The sequence below is a fragment of the Neocloeon triangulifer genome, unplaced genomic scaffold, assembly GCF_031216515.1.
Source record: "Neocloeon triangulifer isolate White Clay Creek 2 clone unplaced genomic scaffold, ASM3121651v1 ptg000014l, whole genome shotgun sequence".
In the NCBI taxonomy this organism is placed as follows: domain Eukaryota; kingdom Metazoa; phylum Arthropoda; class Insecta; order Ephemeroptera; family Baetidae; genus Neocloeon; species Neocloeon triangulifer.
The window spans coordinates 12,265,907-12,281,984 of record NW_026775556.1 but is presented as its reverse complement, the minus strand read 5'-3'; the positions used below and the strand labels follow the sequence as shown (position 1 = coordinate 12,281,984).

Here is a 16,078-nt window from a genome sequence, read left to right as displayed (position 1 = left end):
GGTCTCCTGTAGTTAATCATCTCGCCGCTTCGCAGCAAAGGGCAGCGGCGCACCGACAGGAGACGCCTTGCCTTAACACGTCACTGGTGCTCCAAAAACGCTGGTGTTGTTTTCTAGCCGGCTTTAATTGAAAGCGATAATATTTGCTTATAATTGAATCGGTATTCAACGTTGCGACAAGACCATCACAGAACGTAAGTTTCCTGGTTTTCTTTTTGAGATATTATCCTCTTTGCTTATTTTCAACAACCTCGGAAAAAGTATTTTTGTCAGAGCAAAATTAAGACCGCCTAGGCCCTGGGGGATTGTTTTTTTTTTAATATTCAATGCAAAATCAACGCAAAATAATACACAAAAAGAGATAAGCATGAAAGCACAAGCATTATTGATTGTAAGGAAAGGGATCAAAGGGACTGCATGGAAGAAATGCCCCTTTCCTAGCAAAATAATTGTAAAAGCTCTGCTCATTGTCAGTGCATTGGCCTCAATTGCCCTTATTAAGGGGACCACATAATAAATTTTTGCCACAAGTACGCTCTGCAGTGGTGGAAACTGCTGCGCAACGGTCATCGCATGCGGGTGGCATATCGCTCCACGTTTTTTGACGACACGATACAAATAAATAAGCACCGCCAAACCTATGTGCGCATTTATACAATTTTGAAGTGGGCCAACCGTTCTCTGCACTTGAGTGGATCTAATTTTAGGTTTAATGTTATCTGATGATATTTTATATTATATAGAATAAAAAGAAATAAATTATCAATTGAGTCTATAATTAACCCAGATTTTGTGACTTCTAATTAATGCAGTTGACGTAGAAATGATTTATTAATTTTATTTAATAAATCTAATTATTACTAGAAACAATTTCAAATTTTTAATTATGAATTTAAAACAATTTTAAACTTTCATTGCTCAGGCAAATCCTTGCTCTCTATTGCTCTTGGGCCCATGCACAAGCATTTTAAATTTGTCAGGTGACCCGCCTGCGTTAAAGCACCTGAGTGAGTTTTTCTCACGTCATTACTATGACACATACTTTAAAGTTCTATTGTTCTACCTGTAATTATAATCAGCAGGAATCTCCCTCCTAAAAGCTTGTATGTATAATGATAAAGCACGTTTGTGTTGTGTTTCAATGTTCCAGGCTCGTCCTTAAGAGCAGCAGTCGCTTCGCTTCCATTACAAAACGCACCCACGCCACCCACGGTTTATAAGAACCTGCAAAAATGGCCTATCCAGGATATCCACCTCAGGTATTATAAATAATAATTTCGCTAAACTTTTTCTAACGGGCGGATTTTAAATTTTTGCTTTATTTCTTATTTCTTCTTCCAAATTAAAATTTCTGGTGATGGATGATACCTCAACTTAATGATTAATAACAATAACTCAATAAATAATTGATGAGAGATGCTCTATTGCATTTAATTTACAATTTTATTACTCTGCTATTAGAATCGATGATATTATTTTAATGAAATACACGGTGTCATTAATGAAAATTGTTTTATCTCTTTGACCAGCATCCATACCCAAATCCTAACGACATGCCACCTTATCCTTCCCAGGGAGGATACCCTGGTGGACCACCACCTACGGGTTTTAACCCAATGTACCCTTCTCAAGGGGTTGGACCTTATCCTGCTTACCCTCCTGCGGTGCCAGGTTATCCACCTGCCGGCGCCCCAGGTTACCCTCCGGCGGGATATCCTCCAGCAGGCTATCCTCCGGCAGGCTATCCTCCGGCGGGTTACCAACAGGCAGGCTATCCTCCACCTCAGGGGTATCCTCCCACTTCCGCTCCTTTCCCAGGTGGCACCCCCGCAGCAGAGTACCAACAAGCTCCCGTCTATGGGGGTGCTGCTCCTCCTCATGCTGGTGCTGCACCAACTGCTAGTGCAAAGCAGGTAAATTATTGACGACTTTTTCGTAACCCCCGAAAAGCTTGGGATTTGCAATCGCAGTTTTTGCACCTGAAACTGACTGAGTGAGAGCTGAATGGAAATGGCTTTTCTTGCATAATTTTTTATTACACTAATATGATCTCAACTCACGATTCTGATTATTTAAAAAATATTTTGCCCGTGTATTTTAGAGTTAATCTAATAAGAGTAATTAAGGTCTACAATTTAATATTATTTCATATCAATTATTATTGATTTATAAACACTATCTTTTGCTATATGTATATAATATGGAAGTAAGCAAGCTCATTGGTTTTTTCTTCGTGGTCTTTTTAGCAGTTTTCTATGCGCTGCCTGATCAATCATTATTGATAAGCGTGCGCGTAAAAGCTAAATAAAGTCAATAAAATAAAAATCTTGAATTAGAATTATAGATTTATATCTGTTTATATCAATAGCAATGATTTGAGATACGAAAATTTAATAAAAATTAATAAATAATCTACAACAAAATATTCATGTTTTTGCTACTGTGTTTAAAATTTTTGTTCTTCTTATTTTACTTAATTCCAGTGTGCATGAAATTTTTGTGACTAACTCATTTCTTTATTCAAGATTTCTAAAATAATTTTATATTATATTTGAAAGCACTATAGTGTGTCAAAAATACCAAAATTGATTCACTGTTTAAGTTTACACCAACCATCCGTCCGAAAGAGCCATATGGCCCAGCTGATGAAGAGGCTGACGCCGCTGCCCTGCGAAAGGCCATGAAGGGATTCGGCACAGATGAAAAAGCTATCATTGCTATTTTGGCTAATCGCTCTAACCAGCAACGCCAGTTGATTGCAAGGAAATTCATTTCTCTTTATGGAAAAGTATATTGGCATGCTAAAATTTACTGGAAAATTATTCAACCTTTTTTTTTTAATAAAACATTAGAATTTGGTGGACGATTTGAAGAGTGAATTGGGTGGAAAATTGGAGGACGTGGTCGTTGCTTGCATGACCCCCCTTGATCAGTATTTCGCTAAAGAGCTGAACCATGCTATTTCTGGATTGGGCACTAACGAGGAAACTTTGATTGAAGTTTTGTGCTCCCTCAATAACGCTTGGATTCACGCCATCAAGAACGCTTACCAGCAATGTTAGTTATTAATTTTTAATCCAAAAAGTTTTTATTTATGGCTCGTAATAAGAAACAAATAATACTTTATAAATATTAGTAAAAATACATTTGATTACAATTGTTTTCACTAATTTATACTTTAAATTAGTGTATGGTAAGGCGCTTGAGTCGGACATCAAGGGAGACACTTCTGGTTGCTTCGGGCGACTTTTGATATCCCTTTGCCAGGGAATGAGGGATGAAAACCCCGTCGTAGATCCTGGTCTTGTGGCAGCCGACGTGACTGCTCTTTTTCAAGCCGGTAATATTAATTGATTTTTTTTTTAATTTCAAACTAAAAGCTAGGTTTATAGGCCAGAACACAATTGGTACTGATGAGTCCACCTTCAACGCCATTCTGGCCAGCCGAAGCCTGCCTCACCTGAGGGAGGTCTTCAAGCAATACCACCAAACGCACGGAGTGCCCTTCGAGAAGGTCATCAAGGACGAGTTCACCGGATCCATTGAAACCGGCCTTTTGGCCATCGTCAAGTGCATGACCGACTGCTCGAATTACTTTGCCGAGCGCCTCCACGACAGCATGTCTGGAGCGGGCACTGAGGACAGAGATCTGATCAGGGTCATCGTCTCAAGGTCCGAGTGTGACCTGGGAGACATCAAAGTGGCCTTCCAGCAGAAATATGGAAAGAGTCTTGAGAGTTTCATTGAGGTATATAATTAATTCATTTTTTATTTCTTAAATTTTTATTTTTATATCTTTATAGGGTGATTGCTCTGGAGACTACAAGAGAATCTTAATCGCAATGGTTTCCGCTTGAAGTGATTGATCTGATGTTATACTGAAACTTCCATCCTATAATACTTCCATCAAATTCGCTTATTTGCATTTAAATTATACATTGTGGTAGTATATAAATACGCACACTAAAAAATAATTGGATTTTAGCATGACTGCTACTGATAAAGAAACTGATTAACCCCAAAATACTATACAAATATATATATGTATTGAATGACTATTTGTGTCAAACAAACTTGTTAGCTTCCTTTGTTAATTTAGAACAAAAATAAATAATCTCACTCCAATATATATTGAGAGAGTTTAAAATATTCTTGATATAAGCCGCAAAATACATGTAAAACATGAGTATGCATCACTGCTTATGTATTTAAATAAATTTCATTGAACTTAAATGGTCTTAAGTAGTTTTAATTTTAAATTGGAGAGCAAAAAAGTTATTGAATCACTAATAAATCCAAATCCTGAACCATGATAGGTATGACGACTAAATTTAACAGGTTAATTAAACTTAACAATCGTATTTTGTTAGGAGCTTATTGTCAGTAATAAAGTTTGCGTATAGAATTATAGATGTTCTAACTTGTAACGATTGTTATTAACTAAATAACTAATGCACAATCTTTAATCCATGCTTTGGCTAGTACATGCATCCAAGGCTTAGTCTTGCGCAGGTCCATGAGTATTTTAAGTTTGCCAGGTGACCGCCTGCTTTTATGCACCTGCGTGCTGAATTTCTCTCACGCTTTTTTTACACTTACTTAGATATGTATACCAAAAAGTGTCAAAACGTTATATCGTTCTAAAGAAATTATAATCAGCAAATAATCTCCCATCTCCCCTATGATAGCTTGTAACTATGCAAAATGATAAAGCGTGTGTGTGTGTATATAATATAATGTTTTCAGGCTTGCTCTAAAGTGCTGGACTTGCTTCCATTGCAAAACGCTCCCACTGTTTATAATAACCCTGCAAAAATGGAGTACCCAGTATTTCCACCTCAGGTATACATCAGTTATTTAGGAAGATTCAATTTGAAAAAATGTGATTTTCAGATTTTTTAGGAGATTTGATCTTTGTGTTTCATAAAAGCTTGCAAAATTTCAGTTTTTGCAACTTACTGAGACAGAGTGAAAGCTGAAGAGAAAAAGCTGTTCTTGCATTTTTGTATAAAATATTTCGCCACCTATCGTTCAAAATTCTGATTATAGAATTGTGTTTTCTCATATTATGTATTTATGAATTTAAATTTATAAGGTCCATAATATTTTTTATTACCTAAGAATTATTTTTGAATTTTACACACCATTAATTGTATCAATTGCTTTGATAGAGAAAAGCAAGCTTATTTTATTATCTTCGTGGTCGTTCTAAGTTTGCTTTTTGCGTCGATTGCTCAATCATTCATTATTGGTACGCGTGTGTTGATAAGGAGAAAATAAGATATCAATAAATTATAATATACAGAAAAAAATTATTTTTTGATGACCAAGAAGCGTCATGAATAGCTATGCTTTAAATATTGCTGCGGAGGAAGAAATGTATAATAATATAATTATTTTGGATAGGCTCGTGCAAAAATAGATGATGTTTTTGGCTGAAAACCCCAGAAAAACCTGAGAAATTATTGATTTTAAGCGAAACAAGCCACATTCGTGATTTTTTTTCATCAAAATTTTGTGCTTTAGACTACACGTTAAGGTAAAATTTTAAAAGCTATTTTTTCTTCAGAAAATAGCAAGTTATTCAGGCACAATCTAATATTTCAAAATGATTACCCACATTTTGTCAGAATCTAGAATGTCGGAAAATGGTATTTCTTGACTGTGCTATAATATAATATGGAAATTTAAAAATAAGTAATTTCAAGTTACAAAATTATTTTTATTATTCCCGGTCGGTGCAAATATTGGTAAAAGAGAGGAAAGGGTTTTAAAATAATATTATGTAGCATAACTAGCATAGAGATCTCTGCTAAAACGCTAAAAATCTAAAGAGACTTATGTTCGCAGCAGCAAACCCATTACAATCATAATAAACATTTATTTAAATATTTGATTCTTCATAATGTAAATTTTATTTCAGGTGATATAAAATTTTACTTTAAACTTGTAAATTGAAAATTATATAATTTAATATTTTATTTCTATCCATTTATTTCATTTAAAAAAAAAGTAATAAAAACAACAGGTTTAAAAGGTGATCATCAATTTTTCCTATCCATTCTGCTGGATTCAGAATATAGATAAATAATGTTTCCACTTTTACAATTATTGTGTGTATATTTTAATATTTTATACTTAACGTAGAGAGCTCCTAACTTTCACTCAATTGAATTTGGATGATTTTTGTGATTTATTCTTTTTTAGTGCTTAATTTTTTGCTGCAAAGATATTTGAAAAAGAAAAAGTAATGCTATTCTCATTTGACTGTTTTAGTTTACTCCAACCGTCCGTCCAAAACAGCCATATGGCCCAGCTGATGAAGAGGCTGATGCCGCTGCCCTGCGAAAGGCCATGAAGGGATTCGGAACAGATGAAAAAGCCATCATTGCTGTTTTGGCAAATCGCTCCAACCAGCAGCGCCAGTTGATTGCAAATAAATTCATATCTCTTTATGAAAAAGTATTTTACATGATAAAATTTACAAAAATTCAGATTTTAAAATCATTAGGATTTGGTGGAAGAATTGAAGAGTGAATTGGGTGTCAGTGACGTAACTTCAAAGTCCGGGGCCCTCGGACTCGCCTATACAGTAGGCAACGTCTTGACAAATGTGCCTAAAGCAGTGGCTTTGGTGGGCCCTTTGACCCCGTTGGCCCTCGCACCAGTCCTACCTGCTGTGGCTATGGGAGTTACGTCACTTGCGTACCTGTTGGGTGGAAATTTTGGGGACGTGGTCGTGGCTTGCATGACTCCACTTGATCAGTTTTTCGCAAAAATGCTGCACCACACCATATCTGGATTGGGCACTAAAGAGGACATTTTGATTGAGGTTTTGTGCTCCCTCAACAACGCATGGATTCACGCCATTAAGAACTCTTACCTGGAATGTTAGTTTTAATCTATATGGTTTTCGTTTGTCTAACAGTAAACAAATATTATATATTTTGAATTATTCAGTTATAATATTGCGAGAAATTTTTTTTCACTAATTTCTATTTAACATAATTACAAATTAGTGTACGGCAATGATCTTGAGTCGGACATCAAGGGAGACACTTCTGGCTGCTTTGAGCGGCTTCTCATATCCCTTTGCCAAGGAATGAGGGATGAAAATCCCGACGTAGATCCTGATCTTGTGGCAGCGGATGTATCCGCTCTTTTTGAAGCTGGTATTATTATCTTTTTTTCCAATTTCTTCCATAAAAAAGAGGTTTATAGCCCAGAATAATACAATTGGCACTGACGATGATTCCACCTTCAACGCCATTCTGACCAGCCGAAGCCTGCCTCACCTTAGGGAGGTCTTTGATCAGTATCACCAAACGCATGGAGTGCCCTTCGAAAAGGTTATCAAGGACGAGTTCTCCGGATCCACGGAGATAGCTGCCATCGTTAAGTGCATGACCGACTGCTCAAATTTCTTTGCCGAGCGCCTCTACAACAGCATGGCGGGAGCGGGCACTAAGGACAGAGACCTGATCAGGGTCATTGTCTCGAGGTCTGAGTTTGACCTGGGTGACATAAAAGTTGCTTTCGAACAGAAATATGGGAAGAGTCTTGAGAGTTTCATCGAGGTATTTAAAAAAAATCCTTGCTTTTGTCAGAATTTATTTAATAGATACAATATTTTTTTAGGGTGATTGCTCTGGAGACTACAAGAGAATCTTAATCGCGTTGGTTTCAGATTGAAATGATTAATCTGATGCAATACACATTGTAGCTTCCATCTGAAATTACTTTTATTAATTGGGTTTTTCATTTAAATTGTACTTCACGGCAGTTTATATAATAAACACATTTGAAAATTAGAATATTAGCGTTCGAGCCTGACACTGATACTAACCCCAAAATGGTGATTTTAATTTTAAGTCTGCTTTTCCTCGATGGATTTTGTGAGTTGTTTATTGTTTAAGAAAAAACAATATCCTGCTCTACATGTTTTGGCTGTGGGCTGCAGCCATAAATCATATGTAATTTTAAAGAGCTCTTGAATTATGGCTGCAGACCGCAGCCAAAACATGTAGAGTAGGATTCTGTTTTTCTTAAATAATAAGAAACTCACAAAACCCATCAAGGAGTAACCGACTTTAAATTCAAAATACATGAATCAAACCTTCGATCGGGAAATTTGACCACACAACTATTATTATTATTATTTATTCTTCTCGGACGATACAAAAATTTAAATTGGAAAAAAGAGAAGAAAGGGTTTACAACTAGCAAATGTCTGCTAAAATGCCCGAAAACCCCCAAAATATTGCACAAAATATGCACAGAATTACTATTTGCCCCAACAATTTTTTTACCTTACTTTATTATTTGAAATAAAAACATTAATCTCGTTTAATTTGTGAGAGTTTAATTAATATATATTCTTGATATAAAAGCGACAAATACACGAACACCACGAATAACTGCTGTGTTTAAATAAATTATGCTGAAGTTGTATAATTTCAAATGGCTCTCGTTTTAAAATTTATATTACATAACATAAAATACATTTTTTTCAATTGTCATGTCATGCTAGCAAGATTCAAAATTACGCTCACCCACGCACGGTCCGCAGTAGTTGTATCCTTCGCCGCTTTGCTGCGAAGGGCATAGGCGCGCACCATCGAGGGAACCGCCTTAACACGTCACTGGTGCTCAGTCAGACGACACAAAAACGCCGCTGTTGTTTTGCTTGCTGTCAAAATAAGTGAGAAAACCTTAAGAGAGAACTGGTGTTAGACATTGAACCGAGTAAGTTTTTTATTTCTCCCAAATATTACGCCACAATTACCCCAGTCTACATAGATTTTTACATAACGAAAGCTGAGTAAATGAAGCTTTTTCAATTATCTAAATGAGAATGAATTAAAAAGATTGCGAAGCAAGCGGGTCCACCCTCTTTGCTTCACGTTATATTATGGGGTAAGGATGGAGGCAACTTTTTGACTTTTGATAAAATAACCCTTATATACCACGACAATGACTGTTATATAATATCAAATGAAATTGATATCATATGAATGACTCAACGTGCATTTTATTCACGTGTCATTATATACGTAATTATGATGAACGTGTTAAACAATGCATATAGGGACATAGGGTTAGTTATAGTAACAGACACTCCCCCGCCCCAACCCCCAGCCAGTCCGTCCACCCGCGGGATTATAATAATCGATAATAAAGTTTGCGTGCGTCGGCTCTTATTTATTTTCAGGGCAGTCGAGTTAATTCACTTCAACAGGAACTAGCACAGTTTGAAAGACCTGCAAAAATGGCCTATCCAGGATACCCACCGCAGGTATTTAAAATCTCTTGCTGATTTAAATTGATGATGTGCTGCTTGGTTTTTCTTAATTGTTTATATTATTCTCATATTTGATTTGTTCCATAAGAAATTCATGATTTTAATTTTATTAAATTAAAAAATTGCTGGAAAAATTAAAATATTTTCTTCAGCAAAATGCAATCTCCATTGATTCATTCATAAAAATATTATTTTCACACGCTCAAACGCTCATTAATACCCACCTAATACCTAAACCATTCCACACACCTTACACGCAAGAAAGATTAGTCTTTTTAGCATTGATATAATTCTACTCAATTTTTATCCGTCCCAAAGTTTGGAAAGTTATTCTGCCAACCCTTTTGCGGAACCTCGATCAATAATTTTACTATCATGATATCATCCATCGTCTGCTTTTCTGTTTGCATAGTGTGTTGTGTGATGCGCGTGCTCAAAAAGGCACAAATGAGGAATCAATAATAAAATCGAAGCTACATTTCTATATTCAATGACAATATTAAGGTCAACTTCATTTCAGAGCCGTTTTAGTAATAAAAAGGATTTAATGTAGGATCGACATATATATTTTTACGTTTATGTCTCATTGTCAGTACACCTAAAATATTTTTTTAGTTTTGCAGAAAAATAGTTGAATGAATTATAACAAACAAAAAACTGATAAAGTTATTTTTTATTTTTTGAAGCATATCGTTAATGAGTTTTGTTATGCATTTTTTTCTTATTAGTCAAGTTAAAAACATTATTTTAGTTACTTTGCAAAACAATTTTATTTCTTGCTTACTATGAAAATTAATTATAAGTTGATATTTAATAAACTGGTTCATGAGTATTTGAAAAATAAAAATTAATAAAGCAAAGAAAATTTAGTACCCAAATTAACTTGCTGTTTAAGTTCACTCCAACCGTTCGTCCGAAAGAGCCGTACGGCCCAGACGATGTGGAGGCTGACGCTACTGCCCTGCGCAGTGCCATGAAGGGTTTCGGCACAGACGAGGAAGCAATCATTGCTATTTTGGCGAATCGCTCCAATTATCAGCGCCAGTTGATTGCAAAGAAGTTTACTTCCCTTTATGGAAAAGTATTTTTTCCCTTGTTAAAATTAACTGAAAATTATAAAATTTAACAAATATAAGGATTTGGTGGACGATTTGAAGAGTGAATTGGGCGGAAAGCTGGAGGACGTGATTGTGGCTTGCATGACCCCTCTTGATAAGTATTTTGCAAAAGAGCTGCACCATGCCATATCTGGATTGGGCACTAACGAAGACACTTTGATCGAGGTTTTGTGCTCCCTCAATAACGCTTGGATTCACGCCATTAAGAGCGCGTACGAGGAATGTTAGTTGTTGATTTTTTTTTAAATAATCCATAATTTAGTTATATTCACAATTTAATTAATTGCAAAAGCAAAGTTCTCTATAAAATATTATTGGTAATTATTTTTTTTAATTAGTGTATGAAAAGACGCTGGAGTCGGACATTGAGAGCGACGCGTCTGGTTGCTTTGGGCGCCTGCTCATTTCTCTTTGTCAGGGGATGAGGGATGAAGATCTTGAGGAGGACCCTGACCGCGTGGCAGAGGATGTGCAGGCTCTTTATGAAGCTGGTACATGAAAATATAATAATAATATGCAATGTAAAAAATTAATATATTAATAGGTCAAAACCAGATTGGTACTGACGAGTCCACCTTCAATGCTATTCTGTGCACTCGCAGCTTGACCCACCTGAGGGAGGTTTTCAATCAGTACCAACAAACGCACGGGGTGCCCTTTGAGGACGTCATCAAAGCTGAGTTCACCGGATCCATTGAAACCGGACTTTTGGCTATTGTCAAGATCATGTCCAATTGCACAACCTACTTTGCCGAGCGCCTCCACGACAGCATGTCAGGAGCGGGCACAGAGGACAGAGATCTGATCAGGGTCATCGTCTCAAGGTCAGAGTGTGACCTGGGAGACATCAAAGTTGCTTTTGAAGAGATGTATGAAAAGAGTCTTGAGAGTTACATTCAGGTATATAAAAATTTCCCGTTAATTAGATTAATATTAAAATTTTAACTTTCATTTTTAGGATGACTGCGCTGGAGAGTACAAGTGCATGCTAATCGCTTTGGTTACAGCTTGAAGCATCAGTTCTGAAGCAGTATTGTAACAACTTCCATCCAAAAAATATTCCTTGCATTTAAAAATAAATTTTATCATAGCAGCTTAAAATGCGAACAAGCAAATTTTATTATTGACTGTGACTTATACTGATTGTGAGTGATAAATTGCACAAAAATGTGTATTTTATGAAAAAATAGAGTCTCATGGCTCATGGCCTTTTAAAATCTCACGCAGTAAACTGTGCTTTATTTATTTTGCCTAAAAGGTTTTCAATCGCTGCTATTTACGGAGAATTATAATATTATTATACTGAGATAATGTAATTTGTATCACAATATATGTGTGAATAAATAAAATTGGACTAGAATTGATTTATATCTAGCAAATTAAACGTTTTATTCCCATAGTCAGGAAAAAACTAATTTCCACACACATACCTTTCTGTCGTACAATTATAAGATTCAAAAATTTATGCGTCAAACTTTTGTATATAATTATTATATAATAACTTTTTATTTATGTATCATTTAAACATTATTCATTTAAAATGTGTAAAAAAAACACGTTAAATTAAATTTAAAATAATTAATAATTAAAAACAAAAAAATATCGAAATATTAAAACACAAAAGACATACATATAAAATTGCTTTCATTTTTGTATAAATATATTCATTACACGATCTATATATTATTTTGTGTGGTAATAGAAACGGCTATGACGAATATGGGCGCGTTTCACAGTTCTCCATAAATCAATTACCTGGCACTGATAAAGTTTGACGCCACCATTATCTCTAAGAAAACTTTCCTGCTTGAGATGATCATATAAGGCCCGTCACCAAGCCCCAGTACCACTCAACCCCGGAACCTTTGACGATAAAGGAGCGACTCTGCACCTAGGAACCATTCAACAATCTCCAATCATGACTTCCATTGGAAATCAGTTTCAGGTAATTCAGAAGTATAAAATTAAATATAAGTCATAAGCTTTTTTGCTATGCATTTCGTAGAAGGGTTGTTAATTCGCGACACAAATTATATTATGTGATGATGATTATTTATTCTTCTCGGTCATACAAAAAATTTAAAATTGGGAAAAACGAGAAGAAAGGGTTTACAACTAGCAGATGTCTGCTAAAACGCCTGACATCAAAAGAGACTCAACCGCCGCGGTAAACCCGATTATAACAAAATAAGCACCTGGGGGGTCTGATTCTGTAAGAATCGGAGCCCTGGAGTGATAGCAATTAATTTACAAATTTTAACGCTATTAGAAAAGTATAAGTTGAAATTGGTTAAAAAGACATTTCTTTCTTTCAACTTCACGTTTAAACAATCAAAAAGCCCTCTTGGCTAAGACAATATAAGTAAATATAAATTAAAAATGTAAGCATTGCACACATATTAGTTACTAAGCATTTTTTTTTTGTAATTTCAACGCTAATTGAAAAATTGCTCTGGTTATCAGTTATCATATTAATCATTGTGGCACTTAAAACCTTTTCTTATAGGGAGATATAGAGTGCATTCAAATTCATTTTTAAGAACCCAAAATCGTTCTTGTTGGTGTTTTAAAGCAAAAAAATTCAGCCGTTATGAAAAGTGCTGCTTTTGAGGAAAGGTGACAGGATTATTTATTGGGGCTCAGAGGAATTCCATCATAATATTGTATTGTCGGCGAGCTTAATCCTGTTTAAATCCAAGCAAATATCTAGATGTGTTTGTTGATTGGCTAATTGTTTGTTCAGTACAAACCCACGGTTCGCCCAAAAACGCCTTTCGGTCAGGCAGAACAGGAAGAGGACGCGAAGGCTCTTCAAAAAGCGATGAAAGGGCTTGGCACCGACGAGAAGGTGATTATAAACATCCTGGCCAATCGCACCAACAACCAGCGACAGCTTATCGCACACCGCTTTGAATCTCTGTTTGGAAAGGTAATTTTAAAACTTCAAATTAAATAAGAGCCAAGGCGAGTTTAGCGAGGATGACTTCATTGAAAGAATAAATGCTGTGAATCATCAAGTGCATTCGCACATTATTTAGCAATAATACGTCGTTTGAAAGTTGAGAAAGATTCTTTGCTCATAACTCATACATATAGCACAAGTCATACATAAAATCAAAAGAAATTTACTACCTGACTATTTAAAAAATATGTTTTTATTAATTAACATTTACTAGAAACTCATCGATGAGCTTAAAAAGGAGCTCGGTGGCAGTTTTGAAGACGTGGTTGTCGGCTGCATGTTGCCCTTGGACCGTTACTTTGCCCAGGAACTGCACGACGCCATGCATGGCCCTGGTACAAGGGAAGATGCCCTGATTGAAATTCTCTGTGTTCTCGACAATGCATGGCTCAAGCTCATTCAGAAAACTTATTACGATAGTAGGCTAAAAATTTTATGCTTGAACATAATTATATAAAACAATTAAAATAATAATTTTTTAAATCTTCGCAGTGTTTGATAAGGATCTGGAGTACGACATAAAACGCGACACCGCGGCTTGCTTTGAAAAGCTGCTCCTGGCTCTTTTGGAGGCCAAAAGGGACGAAAGCGTGACCGTAGACTCGGGTAAGGTGGACGCTGACGTTGACGCGCTTTACGCAGCTGGAGAGAAGAAAATCGGCACCGACGAGGAGATCTTTATTGACATATTGACCAAACGCAGCTTTGCGCATCTCCAAGTGCTTTTCAGAGAATACAAGAACAAGCATGGCTCTGATTTCCATGAGGTATATTATATTCTGAACAATTCTGAATGATTATAATTTTATTTAAAACAAAATTTATCAAAAATTTATTTATGCTTTTGATCATCTTAATCCTGTAATTTATAGATTTCAAAATAACAAAAAATTTATTAAATAGAATATTTCTAACGCTAATAATAGTGACGTAACTAATTAAAAATAAAATTGCTTAATGTTTTAAATAAAAAAATTTTGGTAAAAATATTTATTATATTAATTTCTACGCACATATTAAGTTATAATATGTATTATAATTGTTTAATTAGGTAATTGAGAAGGAGTTTGAGGGCGAGACGGAAGATGCCCTTGTGACCATGGTGCGTTGCTACACAAACACGACCAAGTACTTTGCCAGGCAGCTGCACAAGGCGATGGATGGCGTGGGCACCAACAACCGGGCGCTCATCCGCACCATCGTGACCAGGTCCGAGTTTGACTTGGGCAACATCAAGGAGGCTTACGTCAAGGAGTATGAGAAGTCGCTGATCAAGGCTATCGAGGTAATTTCTGCTTGAGATTGTTTCTGCGCTGTTTGATTATTTATTTTCATACAAAATGTCTGTTTTGCAGGACGATTGCTCTGGTGACTTCAAAAGAATGCTGGTTGCACTTATTGATTAATGGAAAGCAGGAACGAATAACAATTATTTAAAAATAAATATTTTATTTTGAAATATATTTTCTAGAGAATTTTACAGACTTTCAGTCATGTTGCCTGGACTTTTATTATAAAATATGTTCTGAACATATGTCATTTTTATAAAAAAAAAAAATCAAAACAGAAAATTTTATTTGAATTTTAGAGCCTTTGAAACCCCCGTTCCGTGTGAACGTGTACAATAATGGCTAGTACAATTCATAAAATAATTGCCGAATTCAATAAATTTCAATTATTTCCGGCCTTGGACCACTTTGCTTTTTAATTTTGGGTGACTATTTAAAATCCAGGATGTTCCTTTTTTAAATGGAGATTTTCCATTAAATTAATAATTATCTCCTGTTGAGCTGCTGTTGAAAGAAATTTATTCGTTTTGCATTAAAATGTCAAATGCAGTCAAACGCCTGCCGCTTTCGGTTAGACTGCCATCTCAACAAGAGTGGCACGCAGGTTGCGTAGTTTGAGTCGATCCTTGGTGTGTGCACAATAATTTTCAAGCTTTTAAAAACGTGATAAAAACTTTACAGAGCAATAGCTTTTCAAAATCATTTTGAATCAAACAATTTTTGTTAAGGTATTCTCGGATTATTATTGTATTTGCACACGCTCTCTTTATTTAGACAATAGTTGCACATTTGTATTTTTTATTAAAAAAAAAATAATAATAATAATAATGCACACCTTCTATCATACGCGTTTACTTCTGGAAGAGGTTGTGTGTTGTATTGACGCTGTGCTCGTTGGATCTCATGTCAGCTGCATGAGATGGAGCACTTTTTCCATCATACTATCACGGGCCCTTCAGGCCCCGCGATACTCTCCCCAGGGCGAGGACCAGAGTCGCGGTCATGGGTGGCGAGCCGCCGTGGCTCGCCCACCTACACTTATTGCTGTATTACCGGGAAAGCACGAGAGCTGCACTGGCAGTGACCAGTGTTAGCCGATGTACGCACGAGTTCGCACCTCTATCAAATAAACACCGTTCATTCACAAAGAGTCGTTTGTCTTCGTTTCCAATCCTAGCTGTGACAATACGCGTTCACCACAGCACCCTGCTGGAAGTGGTTCTTGTTGTTCTCGATGTGGCGCTGGTCGGATCTCATGTCGGCTTCATGAGATGGAGCTATTTGATTGTACATATTCTGATTTGTTTGGAGAAAAATAAATGAATTGAATGGAATTAAAATACTAATTTAATTACATTTATGATTTTATTATGATATTTAATTTTTTTGTTACACATTAAAATTAAAT

General features: G+C 35.8%; 3 protein-coding genes across 7 annotated transcripts; all 3 read left to right on the top strand.

Moving 5' to 3' along the window:
* The first annotated feature begins 34 nt into the window (after positions 1-34).
* On the top strand, positions 35-7,861 carry LOC132199646 (annexin B9-like). 5 transcript variants are annotated; one of them, XM_059624527.1, is made up of 8 exons: positions 35-194; positions 1,151-1,259; positions 1,530-1,913; positions 6,277-6,462; positions 6,512-6,890; positions 7,020-7,172; positions 7,222-7,577; positions 7,639-7,859. In XM_059624527.1, exons 2-8 carry the CDS (start codon positions 1,233-1,235, stop codon positions 7,690-7,692), a joined length of 1,539 nt encoding a protein of 512 aa, XP_059480510.1. In that variant the 5' UTR covers positions 35-194; positions 1,151-1,232; the 3' UTR covers positions 7,693-7,859. The 5 variants fall into 5 exon arrangements, with proteins under 5 accessions (XP_059480510.1, XP_059480512.1, XP_059480511.1 ...); XM_059624529.1 differs by lacking the exons at positions 6,277-6,462; positions 6,512-6,890; positions 7,020-7,172; positions 7,222-7,577 and adding exons at positions 2,603-2,788; positions 2,853-3,057; positions 3,188-3,340; positions 3,393-3,748 and having other exon boundaries at positions 36-194; positions 7,639-7,724; XM_059624528.1 differs by lacking the exons at positions 6,277-6,462; positions 6,512-6,890; positions 7,020-7,172; positions 7,222-7,577; positions 7,639-7,859 and adding exons at positions 2,603-2,788; positions 2,853-3,057; positions 3,188-3,340; positions 3,393-3,748; positions 3,804-4,129 and having other exon boundaries at positions 36-194.
* Positions 7,862-8,618: 757 nt separating this feature from the next.
* Positions 8,619-11,792, top strand: LOC132200181 (annexin B9-like). Its single transcript, XM_059625440.1, has 7 exons — positions 8,619-8,745; positions 9,212-9,295; positions 10,197-10,382; positions 10,438-10,642; positions 10,758-10,910; positions 10,964-11,319; positions 11,378-11,792. Exons 2-7 carry the CDS (start codon positions 9,269-9,271, stop codon positions 11,429-11,431), a joined length of 981 nt encoding a protein of 326 aa, XP_059481423.1. The 5' UTR covers positions 8,619-8,745; positions 9,212-9,268; the 3' UTR covers positions 11,432-11,792.
* Positions 11,793-12,224: 432 nt separating this feature from the next.
* On the top strand, positions 12,225-15,012 carry LOC132200093 (annexin B9-like). The gene is made up of 6 exons (XM_059625290.1): positions 12,225-12,364; positions 13,163-13,348; positions 13,596-13,800; positions 13,874-14,148; positions 14,433-14,666; positions 14,737-15,012. The coding sequence occupies exons 1-6, from the start codon at positions 12,338-12,340 to the stop codon at positions 14,785-14,787; spliced, it is 978 nt and encodes a 325-aa protein (XP_059481273.1). The 5' UTR covers positions 12,225-12,337; the 3' UTR covers positions 14,788-15,012.
* The last annotated feature ends 1,066 nt before the right edge of the window (positions 15,013-16,078 follow it).

Coding starts and splice junctions, on each gene's coding strand:
- LOC132199646 (XM_059624527.1), top strand. CDS start 1,233: ATGGCCTATCCAGGATATCCACCTCAG. Junction 1,260..1,529: donor ATCCAGGATATCCACCTCAG/GTATTATAAATA, acceptor CTCTTTGACCAG/CATCCATACCCAAATCCTAA. Junction 7,173..7,221: donor ATCCGCTCTTTTTGAAGCTG/GTATTATTATCT, acceptor AGAGGTTTATAG/CCCAGAATAATACAATTGGC.
- LOC132200181 (XM_059625440.1), top strand. CDS start 9,269: ATGGCCTATCCAGGATACCCACCGCAG. Junction 9,296..10,196: donor ATCCAGGATACCCACCGCAG/GTATTTAAAATC, acceptor TTGCTGTTTAAG/TTCACTCCAACCGTTCGTCC. Junction 10,911..10,963: donor GCAGGCTCTTTATGAAGCTG/GTACATGAAAAT, acceptor ATATATTAATAG/GTCAAAACCAGATTGGTACT.
- LOC132200093 (XM_059625290.1), top strand. CDS start 12,338: ATGACTTCCATTGGAAATCAGTTTCAG. Junction 12,365..13,162: donor CCATTGGAAATCAGTTTCAG/GTAATTCAGAAG, acceptor TTGTTTGTTCAG/TACAAACCCACGGTTCGCCC. Junction 14,149..14,432: donor ATGGCTCTGATTTCCATGAG/GTATATTATATT, acceptor TTGTTTAATTAG/GTAATTGAGAAGGAGTTTGA.